Source organism: Penaeus vannamei, chromosome 10, assembly GCF_042767895.1.
Source record: "Penaeus vannamei isolate JL-2024 chromosome 10, ASM4276789v1, whole genome shotgun sequence".
NCBI lineage: Eukaryota > Metazoa > Arthropoda > Malacostraca > Decapoda > Penaeidae > Penaeus > Penaeus vannamei.
In genome coordinates, this window is record NC_091558.1 from 9,997,925 (window position 1) to 10,010,424 (window position 12,500).

General features: G+C 36.9%; 1 protein-coding gene across 3 annotated transcripts in view; it reads right to left on the bottom strand.

Moving 5' to 3' along the window:
* Positions 1 to 3,476: 3,476 nt before the first annotated feature.
* Rab6 (RAS oncogene family member Rab6) overlaps positions 3,477 to 12,500 on the bottom strand; it is a 60,481-nt gene continuing 51,457 nt past the window's right edge. Inside the window, exon 8 of one of the 3 annotated variants that reach the window (XM_027377904.2) lies at positions 3,477 to 8,673. In XM_027377904.2, coding sequence (XP_027233705.1) covers positions 8,600 to 8,673 — 74 coding nt within the window. In that variant the 3' untranslated portion in view covers positions 3,477 to 8,599. Of the gene's footprint in view, positions 8,674 to 10,137; positions 11,302 to 12,500 lie in introns of those variants that run through there. The other 2 variants (XM_027377905.2, XM_027377903.2) reach the window with 2 other exon arrangements.

The following is a 12,500-nucleotide window of genomic DNA, read 5'->3' on the forward strand; positions in this document are numbered from 1 at the left end:
GAAGGGGTGTAGGGGGAATATGAGTAGGAGGAGGATGGATACCGGCAGTCACTTTGAGTGTGGAGGGAGCGGGAGTTGTGGAATTTAAGGGTGGGTGAGGGGTTTCGATGTCATTTTGGGATTCTAGTAGATAGTTTTGAATATCTTCAAGAGTTTCCGCAGTGGAGTTGGAGAGTTTTGTAAGACAAAGGTTTTCTTATGAAGAAGAGGGGGGGGGGGGGGAAGAAAGGTGTCTGTGGAGTAGAGGCAAAGATGGGTAGACTTTAAGAGTGGGTGAGGGGTTCCGGTGTCATTTAGTGTCTCGAGCATATAGTTTTGAATATCTTCCATAGTTTCTGCAGTAGAGTTGGTTGGAGAGTTTTGTGACACAAAGATTTTCTTAAGAAGGGTTGAGAGGAGACTGGTGTTCGAGGAGTAAAGGCATAGGTAGGTGGGGGTGAGTATGTGGTAGGAGAAGAAGGGATGGAACATTCAGTCTATCTGCTGCGGTTAGGGCATGGAGGGAGAGAAGGTGTTGGGGCTGTAGTTAAGATAGGAGTGTCTGGATTTAGAGTGGCAAAAGAATTTGAAGTTGAAGTGCGGAAGTAAGTTGGTATAGAGGAGGGTGTAGGAACATCATGGGAAGGAGGGGGAGGGGCATTACTAGAGTAGGGAGTATGAGAGAAACCTTGTCGACGTGCTTCCTGTCTGGCTTCACGTAGAGTGAGACCATTTTTGTATCTGAGAGCTGCTAACTCAAACTCGAACTTGTAAGCGGGACAGCCTCTATAAAATACATTATGGGGACCGCCGCACTTAGACCATGTGCGTGTTTGTGCAGGGCAGTTTGATCGATTATGATCGGGTTGGGCACATAGGGGGTATCGGTCTGTGGAACGGCAGTGTATAGCAGGATGTCCAAAGCGCCAACAGATTTGACATTGACGGGGAGGAGGTCTGTATAGTCTAACAGGGAGGGATTGTCCACCAATATAATTACGAAAGGGAAGGTCATGTGTACGGAGAGTAATTTTAGCCATGTTGGTGGGTTTCTTTCAATGACCTGGAGTAGTACTGGCCTGATATCACATCACGGTCTTTGAGGCAGCCGAGTATAGTACTCTCCACAATCTGACCAATCAGTATCCATAGGGCAGCTTGCTGGGGAGATAGAGACAGTTCCAGTACAACTATTAAGAGTTGGATGAGGTTCTGCAGGAATGTGATTGCCTGAGAAATCAGTTAGATTTGATAATGCTATAGTTTCAGTTTCAGATGTAACTGCAACGAGACAGGAACGATCGGGTCGGGTACGGAAGGGGACTCTGCCCACTTGTTCTTGGAGACATTGTTGAAACAACACATTGTGTTGCCTGAGTAAGGAGCTGTAGAGGGTGTTACGAAAAATCGGCCCCATTTGGCTGGGCTAAATAGAGTTGCGGGTGGTAGAAGGACGGGGACGTGTGGAAGAGGGGGGTAGTATTACGGAGATGGAGAATAAGGCTGTAAAGTAGTAATGAGGGAGGATGGGGTAATTGATGAAGAAGGTTGTGGGGGTAGAGGTGATTAAGTTGATGAAGTTGGAAGAGTAGGAATGTCTGGAGATTGAGTCTCGACTCGGTGGATAATGTACGGCAATGCAGTGTTCAGAGTCGAGGTCAAAAGAGCCTGGGGTTGGGGAGCCGGGAGAGTTAGAATTGGTGGGAATATTTGATGAAGGGACAAGCCTCATTGCCCCCAATAAGAGTATTATAAGCCTCCGAGCTAGAACAGTGGTAATGTATCAGCCTCTCATCGGAGGGGTCGCGGTTCACGCCCCGCCCAGACGCGAGAAGTTGCAATTGTCGCCTGGAGGTTACCGCCGTGTCTGGGCACCACGGTGAGTGACTATGGTCCGTACTTTAAAACCTTTCAGCAGGGGTGGCATTCGATTTTGCCGGGCGATCGGGAATTTCGTATGGCAAGTGTTCGCCAGGTGCTCTTACGCCAGGGTTGGCGTTCAGTCGTATTGGAACATCCCAACGAAGCAAATTCGCGAGAGCCCTTCCTTTCCCGTGATTGAATATGCTCTTGTTTTCAGATTATAAATTAGTAACATTTGTGTATGATATAGGAATCACATTGTAAATGAAGTTGTTATTTTGGTTATAGGGATAATACTCTTTTTACAAATGTTTTGATGATGGCATGTTTACTACGGGCTATAGAACCAGCGCTCTACAATGAGGCGTGTCTAATGATACCTTTGTAGCCCTACAGTTCAATATTTTATATCAGTTAGATATAGTAAAATGGTCATTTTTTAAACTCCTTTGTTTTAGTATAAAGTGAGACTATTATGGAGATTAACATCATCGTTTTCTCCCGAGGTTAATTGGTAAGGTAACGTACCGTTAGGCCTCTACAAGATATTTATGAAGTCACGAAGGATCTCTATCCACAATGGATGAAGGAGAGGACCGATAAACTTCGGTGCTGGTTGCCATGGTGACGCTGTGTATTGCAGATGTTAACAAACTTGCATTTCCCGCATTTTTCTGCCCCGATGCGCTATATTTAGCAGGTATACAAAATGTCAGCGATGGTGATCCCTTTCGTTCGCCAAGCCTGGCTGTCGCCCTCCTTGGTGAACGTTAGGTTCTAAAGTAAGGCCTCCCTCACTCCGATGATCGCCAAGCGATCGCAAAGCATGAGGTCGGCTCGGCTCGAATATCGGACTTATCCTTAAAGGTATTACGTCTTCATTACTGGCCATGAGAAGCCTTGACTATGTTGGGAAAATAAACAGTCCACCTCTCAGGGTCCGCTTGAGGAGTAAGGGCTAGACAACTAAAACGGGAATACCGTGCCCATGGTTCCCTCTGGCCGTTAAGAACAAAGTCAGCCTTTCATCCTTTCAGCACGGCTCTCACACCATTGGAAGTGGATAGTTGAAGGGGTTGGAGAAGGAACGGAAACGAAAATGCTGGAGGGGAAAAAAACCGTGCCAATTTAGGCGAGTCGAGGGCTGAGGCCCAAGGTAGGGGAGATCCCCAGCATTGGGTCCTAGTCCTTGCCTTCTAAGCCCCCACAACAACAGGCAAAGGATTGGGGGGGGGGGGGGGGGGGAATAGACCATCTTGCAAAATTAGTTGAGGGAGGGCCGAGATCCAAGGTATGTAGATAGATAGATAGATAAGGTAAGTGTTGGGGAATAGTTTGTCATGTTGGCAAATTTCAACCTATTTTACTTTGCAGTGCAGCTGTTAAGGATTCATTAAGCAAGAACAATAATAATAATCATGGCAAGAAAAAAAAAAAATTAACATATAGCACCTTGAAAACCTCACAATATTTAGAGAACTCAAAGCTTTCACCAAATAAACATTTTGTCAGTTTTCATTTCATGAACCCCATCCCCTTCCCAATGCAAAAACCCTTATTTTGGCCCTGGTAATGTTAACATTTGTTACACATTTCATTGACTAATCAAGCTTTAGGATAAAGAAAGTCAGAGCAACATAATCTCACAATTTATTCTGCAATGTCACAAACAGGGTGTTGCAAAAGGAAAGTAACTTTAACTGTAATATCGACGGGGATGGGGGAGGAGCAACATTTGCGATGTGCTAATTTTTCTTTTCAGAAAAAAAAAACTTTTGATATTTACATCACTTCTAGTCCTTGATACTTCGTATAATACACATTCAAGTCTGATATGAAACTGAAATGTATCAACATGAGCTTTGGGTAAATACTAAGTATTCTTTATTTTATAAAAAAAAATGTATGGTGTAATGATTTCCTTGAAGATTCCCAAGTATTACATTTCCTTTTTACAATTACAAGTTACTTCCTTCATAGTTTTTGTTGCTTCTTATCTAAAGGTCATGCTCTAAATTCCCCACAGTTTAGGCAAAATGATTAACAAAAGTTTTCACACTAAACTCAACCTCACACTATCTGTTTATTTTCCTGTTTTATACAACGCATACTTTTAGCAGTGTTCAATTAGTACTGTGCTTTCAAAACGGCTGATTTCCGCATATCTATGATCACTGATTGTCAAATGTCATTACTGTACATATCTTCCAAGATATATCAGTAACTGTATGATAGATAACTGAAGAAAATAAAATGACTCCTAAAAAAATGTAGTATCTCATTTCTTTTTCCTCTAATATTAAGTTGCAAGGCCATTGACTTAGCACTGAGCAAATCAGACACAACTGGACGTATTTACATCCTGGTAGAACTTAATCATATATATGCAGTTCTCTCATTAAATGCTGAAATGAATTGTACTGAAGTAATAGCATTTCAAAACTATTATATATTTTTTTACATCTTCATAATCACAAATATCCAGTTATGCTGCCATTTTCCGAGATAAATAGATATCTACTTATCTCTACATGTGTATATACACATACTATCACACTCATTCATTTCTTCTAAAAATAACTATATAAAACACTTTGACGGCAGTGCAAAATATGCCCTATCATTTCTAATGTGCAGATTCTCGCATGGAATGTCAACTTAAAAACAAAAGTAAAAAGGAAAAAATCTACATAACAAAAAAAGTAAAGGCATAATAATCTCAATATGCAGGCAAGTGCAACAGTTCACATTACCATAGGTAAATAAATGTTAAGGTTATTGATAAGAGCTAATTTTTCCCCCTATAAATCTACCAATACGTTGCTGAAAATATTCACAAACAATTTAAAAGAAAACACAAATTAGTCAACAATATTTAGCAAATACTTTTGAATTTTATAAGCTTTTCAAAACTTTTTCGAAAAATTACTGTTGGTTTATTTTATCCAATATCCACATTCATTTCAAAGAACAGGCTTCCTTCAAATTAATAACTTCCCAGTGCTATTCCAAACACATTAATTTGTAAAATGGAGATGTAAATCCTTGAAATCTCCATGGGAAAAATAATTTTGGTGTGAACTTATTCCTACAATATTGCATATATAATTTACTATGAACAGTGAAAGCAAACCAAAGTGTGCTATGGTGTGATAAAAGCTGATATACCTTCTGTTAACATTTTTTAAATAGTTGTCATGATCCAATCTGAATCAAATCATTAATGATATTGCAGACTATTAGGCTATCTTGAGAAAGAAATCTCTGGGGCATTACCTTCGTTTGGAAAAAATACATCTGTTTTAGTCAAGAACAAGCAATATGGTTTCCTTTGCATAAATTCTAAAGCCTTCAGCAAACTGAAATGCACTGTAACACTGTCCAGTGGAGCTATGATTCACTCAGCACTTTTGATATATAGTTTGGGAGGTGATGCTGGGTTCATCAACTATAACTTCCTTATTCATGGCATGTAAAGCTGCACAATTTGAATCTCCTTTTCATTTTTCATGTATTTTATTTCTATTCTCTATTTTCATTTCCAGATCCATGTGCAAGGAACAAAATTTATGGGCATTGTGTCATAAAAGAAAGAAACCTCTCTCTTGAAAAACATCTTTACTTATATTCAGAACTACACACCTGGCAATAAGCAGATTACCAACAGCTGAGAGATGATATAACAGCTCAGTTTTGATGGAGATAGGTACATAAAATGCAAGTGAGTATCCCAGAAGTCCATAATCCCAAATCAACTGTAAAAATTTTCCAAAACCCTAACAGGTTTGTATTGCCTACCTTGTTACAGGTACATCTATTTGAAAGCACTTATGCAGCTTCAGGGCTCTGACAATCCACAGAATCAAATGTACTTTGGAGAAAGGTTACCAGAAATGGGTAGCTAGCAACACATTACTAATACTATTGCAAATAAATAGAAGGTTGAACCGGTTAAAGCCACTTTTGAGAATATTTCGTCAAAAAGAGGATCCGTCAGAGAATTGATCATTTGTATATAGATAGATATATATGTATTTGCTAACCCACCAATGGGCAAGATGTGTGTGCTGAGTGCCTTTTAGCTCTTCTGCTTAAAGTGATTTCAATTCTTCCTTAGGAGTCCATTCTTGGTGAAATACCCTTATATAATCTATCTGGACCCTTAATTCAAGATACAACCTTTTATCTGCTTGGTTATCTACATATATCAAGATATATTAAATATTTTAATGTATACTTCCAAGAAGCGAGCAATGTTTATTAAGTAGTGGTCATGTCCTACTTTTAAAAGTAACCTAGTTAATATTCTAAGTAAGAGTTTTATGATCATGAATAAGCAGTATTCTTCACACAATGCAAGTGTATTGATTTTCTACAACATTTGGGAATGTATGTGCTAACACCTAGAAGCTCTGCTATTGAAAATGCTGAAGCCAAGTGCTTTCTACTCTATTTCCACAGTCCAATGTTTGAGGCGTGAGGGAGATGTTTGGTCATAACAGGAAGACAACAGCCAATCATAATGAATCATTCACTATCCCTCAGTACCCCCAACAAAAGTTGTGGGAGCACATACACACAAACAAGGTAACACTCATCACTGCTAACAATTTACCAAGAGTTGTTCAAAAAAGCCACCTCAGCTCTGCGATGGTGACAGCAAACCGATTAAACTTTTTGCCGTGGAAGGTCAGCCCCTGAACCTCTCTGGCATACTGGTAAAAATTATGAGTGCTATCCAAAGCAATCACAGGTTGTCATGTTGCTGCTGGAACAATTGTCACAGTAAAACAATAATGAGAATTGAGCACTTCACAAGTGTTGTTATCATTAGTGAGTTTCTGATTTAAGTGTCCACACAACCAACAGCAACATCAATTTCTTATAAAACAATTACACAGTTTCTTGACACTACAGGTCTTTGTCCTCAAAGCCTGTCAATTAAACAACTCTGGAGGTAATAAAACATGGTTAGGTTATGCCTCTCTTACAGAATGTACAATTGAGCCAATTCCAAGATGAACAAATCCTAGGCACATAGATAGATATATGCAAGTTTTTGTACAGGAATGAAAGTTACTACTTAGTTATGGAATCTAGGAGAGTGCAATAGCCCATAAATAGAACATTAAAGCTTAATATATTACTGAAATCACAATTTTCTGTTAGTCATCTGGTGTGTTTCAGCCTTAGTCAAAATTTGCAAAAATGTAGAAATTTATGAAAACCTAAGAATAAAGTAAGTTTGTGGAATTTAAATAGACTTGCTTCCCTTAGAGGAGCAAGTGTCTGTCATGAGGCTCCTTCAAAGCCCCAAATCCTTACAGTATATCAATTATGCTCCAGTTTCTCCCGTGCAGTGAAGGGGCTGCCTCTCACTTTTATCAATAAGAAAGATAAATTTTTAAACAAAAAATAATGACAATTATAATAACTGCAATAATATGATGATAATAAGTGCCAATATTATAGTTTTTATCATAAAATAGGCAGAGTATGCATTCTTTTTCTCTTGAGAAAGTTTTATTTTCAAATTACGAGTAAATCAAAGTACAAATAAAAGTGAAAGAAAAAAGAAAAAAAGTTAATCATAGAGTGTTGGTCAGTCAGGAGTCCAATGATTGCTCTTCTGTTTTTCCTTTTTCCATATTTCTCCACATAAAACCTGCCACAATGAACAGTTTTTGACAATTCTCAGATCTCAATGGTACAAAGAACAGCTCTTGGTACATGCAAGCAACAGGCTGGATTCCTGAAGGTGCTGCTTCTGGTGTTCCCGTTGTGAGATTTTGGAGGCAGTCACTGCAGACACCAGTCCTAACTATTAGCCAGTTTTAACACATTTGTCATTACATGTCATGGCCCTTCTTCTGTTAGCATCAGTTGTGACCAAAGAGTGCTTCCTGGAGGGGTTAAATATACAAAGGAAAAAGTAACAAGTTCACGTAATTTGACGTTCAAAACTGTAACTCAAGATAAACTATGCCAGCAAAAAGAATCTTTAAAAAATCAACAATTCAAATAAAGAAAAAATAGGGAGGGAGGGGAGTGAATCTACACAGACTTACAAGTCAAAGAAGTGTATGAAAAAGAATAGTATATACATTAACATTTTTTTAAACATATATTTCATACCAAAATGCAATAGACAAGAAAGAAATCTGTCATTTCTTTTACAATAACACATAGCACCCAATGTGAAGAAAAAATGCCAACAAAGTATATAACAGACACCTTAAAACAGAACCCCCTAAATATTAAAGGGTCATTTTTAAGGCAACTATTGAATATCATTTGAGAAACTGAGTCTGAAGATGTTTAATAATGAAAAAAGAAAGAAAGAAAAAAAAATAGCACCAACAGTTAGGCGATAAATACCACTTTGGATAATGATGAAAGGACAACAGCCTTGGAAGGAAAACTACTCAAATTACTGACTTGGTCTCGTGCAATAATAATAATAATAATAATAATAATAATAATAATAATAATAATAAATAATAATAATAAAAAATATACATATATTATATATATATAAATATATATATAAACATACATATATGTAATTAAATATTAATGAACAAAATCCACTTACCAAAATAAAAAAGGATAAAAAAATATATATAATAATAATACAAACTACAGCAAATGCATCAGAGAAACAACAATATCAACATGGGATGCTGTGGTAGTCTTGCTTGGGGGGAGGATAGAAGTGTGAGGACACGTGGAGAGACTAGAGCATGAAGGCCGCATCCTAGCATATACACCCACTGCCCTCCTGGTCCTGTTGCTGCTCCTGTGGGGGGGGCTGGGGGCGCAGGTCGACTGCTGGAACTCAGTTAAGGAGAACAGTGAACACACAAGGTATATCCAGTCTGATTACGACTCAATTATTTGGTCATCAACTTTTTTTTTTTTTTCTTTCATGGCACAAAATGATTGGCAGAAAAGGCTATACAAGTCCTCTGCAACATCAGTACGTTATTAGTATGCCAGCATTATTTCTAAAAGATATGGATCTAGGAGGTTATCTATGAAGAAGGAAAGAAATACAGTAAAATCTTCTACAATTATACAATATCAGTCTTGCCATCTAAATGAAATCCTTTCATGACAGACTAACTACATGAAATTATGAAAGAGATGAAAAATACTGATCCATTTACACCTTCACAGCAATCATATTATTTGGGGATTAAAAGTTGATTTAGCTGTATCATAAAAAATCTGATACATTAGTTTTTCCTCCCATATTCTAAATACTCATAATCACATATCTAGATTTTGCATAAAAAAATAAAAGATATTTAAAACCTTCATATCACAGTGGGAACATATGTAATCCAAACTGAAAAATATACTGATCACATACTAAACTTTACCTTAAACAGAGCTTATTGCAGCAGATGATGAAAAGGCATAAATGAGAATAAATAGTTCTTCCTGCTTTGAAAAGTTATTCGTTCTCATCTACACCTTTCAGATATTACCTTTGAATGGTATAATTTTTTCACTAGAAACTGAGGTTATATTTGTATTATATCTTACTACTAGTCAAAGATACTTAAAAAATATATTACCTCCTCGCAAAGGAAAAAGTGTGATTCTTTGCCTTACCCATAAAATATGTAATAAAAATATTTAATAGTAGTATTAATACTAATGTCAACAAAATAATAATAATAATCTTATAAAAAAAAATACTGTAGCTATTCACAATTGACTGTATATATGTCATCTTTCTAGGAATGCCTTTGGTATATGATATTTCCTTTCATGATTTTACTTGGCCTATTACAAATATATTCAGACTAATTATATTCAAACTAATTCTTACAAGTGTTTTGGATTTTTCAAACTTATGCAGATTTTAAAAATTATTTTATGAAATTTGCTGCCCTTAATACCACCATTATTTTTACTTATAACAGAACTGGCAAATTGATGTACTCTCGAGTTTGGGTCGAGTTACTGGCTTTTCCTTCCTGAGACTGTATAAAGTATAGTGACCCTTTTCATAATTCCTGTTAAAAGTGAAGCTATTAACTGCATCAGTTAAATAAACATCTGAATGGTTAATGTCTAACCTAATATTGTGTGTGCAGATAAACTACTAATGTAAATACATTACCTGTACATGTCATTTGAGACTTGCTGCTGCCAGGCGTCTGAGTACCTCCTTTGCAAGTGCTTTGTAGTGAATTTCCCCCCAAGTTTGGGGAAGCCATGCATATTATACAGTGTAGCAATCAAAACACATACCATGCACAAACTGACAATGAAACGCTACTGTTGGTTTGAGATTGTATTTGGTCTCCACAACATATAAAAATAATGATTAAAGCATCAATCAATATCCCTTCAAAGAAACCCAACTTTTAGCAAGGCATCTGCTCCCAATAATGAGAGAGCACTGCTGGACAGCAATTGGTAATGACTATGTATACAAAACAAAACTTTTCTATCCCTGCCATCACTCATGAGTGCATGGCTATCAAGACTGCATCAATACAAGCCACTAATAGACATTACCATAAATATGAGACACCATACATACATATATATTTATATATATATATACACACACAGAATGAAGAGACTGGAGTTACCATTGAAGGTCCACTATGTAGAGAAATCTAAAATTAAACAGTATTAAGTATCACTTACTATCAAAGTACTAACAACCATTCTTGCCTTTACTTGGCAATCACTGGCCAAATCATCACCGGGTTCTATGGAAGTTCCAAAGGGATTTTCCTACAGAGTGCAGTAGCTAGCTATCCAATCTATACAAAAACACAGGGTATTACATAAACAGAGAAAGAAACAGCTGCAACAGAATTCCTGTAATATGCAGTACAATCATTATATATATATATATATATATATATATATATATATATATATATATATATATATATATATATATATATATATATATATATATATATATATAAACTGGAATTTATATTTTTTCTTCCCTTGCTAACAGTGCTATCTGCATCACTCTGAGGTACAAATGGGGTTGGGAGGGTTGGGGGGGGTTGTTAACCTAAATTATTACGTTAAAATACAATGGAATATGATAAGAACAGAGCTATCATTGTAAAATGCAACGGTGCCTGGCTAACACGCAATCCCTTGCTGCTGCTTGCTGGCTGGAACGCTAACGGTACAACCTTGGCAAATCCCAACTTGCAACCCCATGGTGGTAGTGGCCCGGTGAAGCAGGCAGGTAGTATGGGCGGAAGTGCTGGGCGGTGAGGTGAGGTGGGTGGAGGTGGCAACGGTTAGAACCGATAGGGGTGTTTTTTATTCCTTTTAATGCTCTTTTTATTGTTTTATTTTGCCTTATCTTTCTTGTTTTGTTTTTTAATGTTTAGCAAGCGCATCCACCATCCGCTGTCCGCCCGATTTCTGCAGCGTTTTCGGAGTCTCGCAGCACAACTTCGGTCACTAGAGACATCATTAAGGAAAAATAGGCACAGGCAAAAACAAAATAACAAGAAAAAAATCAAGTGGAGTTATAGTGGCAAACTGGTAATTATGTGTTAAAAGTTTGGAAACAGTGGTGTTAAATGTCTTAAAATTTTCAAGTGCATCTAAAAACTAGGGTTAATAGCCAAAGTAATCTGGCATTTGGATTAATGAGTGAAAATAGTTAGTGAGAAGCTGGTTTACACTAATGCAAAGCTCTGCAAGTCCCATCATGAAGAGTTTAGCCAACCAGCTCTTGGCACATGAGCCGAGCATTAGCGAATGCCAGTTCAACTCCACTTGCAACATACCAAGACAACTTTACATAGCAAACTAACTTGCAAATTATCACATTTCCATCTGAAAGCTACCAAGTTACATTAAGTAGACCATACCTGATTTCCAATTGTTTAATCTGATGATAATCTTGGCAAATTTTTCTAGATATTTTATTGAGCTTAAAATCAGAAATCCATGAAAATTTAATTTTGAAAATTATGATAAATATTCTAGTATGTATTGCATAATAAATGGATATACAATTATCATGTATTCCATCTGTAATAAAATGGTGCTACAGCTTGCTGAATCTAAAGAACACTTAGACTTGAAATAACTGATATAAAATCTTATCAAATACTTTCATTTCTTTTTCAGAGTAAATAAAATCTATTGCTAAAGATCATAATGACTAGAAAACAGGATAAGTGTGAAAGCAAATATGCCATTCCACTTTTTCATTGTAGAATACAAACTTGAAATAAAATAATCAGGTATGGTGCTCACTATAACGCAACTTAGAAACATGTCCATTACAAGTAAAAAAAAACAATAATAAAAAAAAAAAAAGAAAGAAGCAAGTTGACACCATCTACATTCCCACATGAGCTTCTTTGGGGTGACAACCAACGCAACTCAACATGCTGCCAAACACATCACACTCAAAATACACGTGCTTTATTCATCTTTCAAAAATTAATTAATCCATTAATTAATTTTCTTTGCAAGGCAGGACATCCACAACATACAGCAGTTTTCAGGATGATTCGTCTGAAGCAGTGACTCACCTTGGCTTGTTCCAGGAGACTTGAAAGACCTCTCGCTGCAACTCTATTTGCTCCTTTTTTAGAATAGTCATTGCAGTTACAGTTACGTTCCACTTTTCTTGGTACAATATT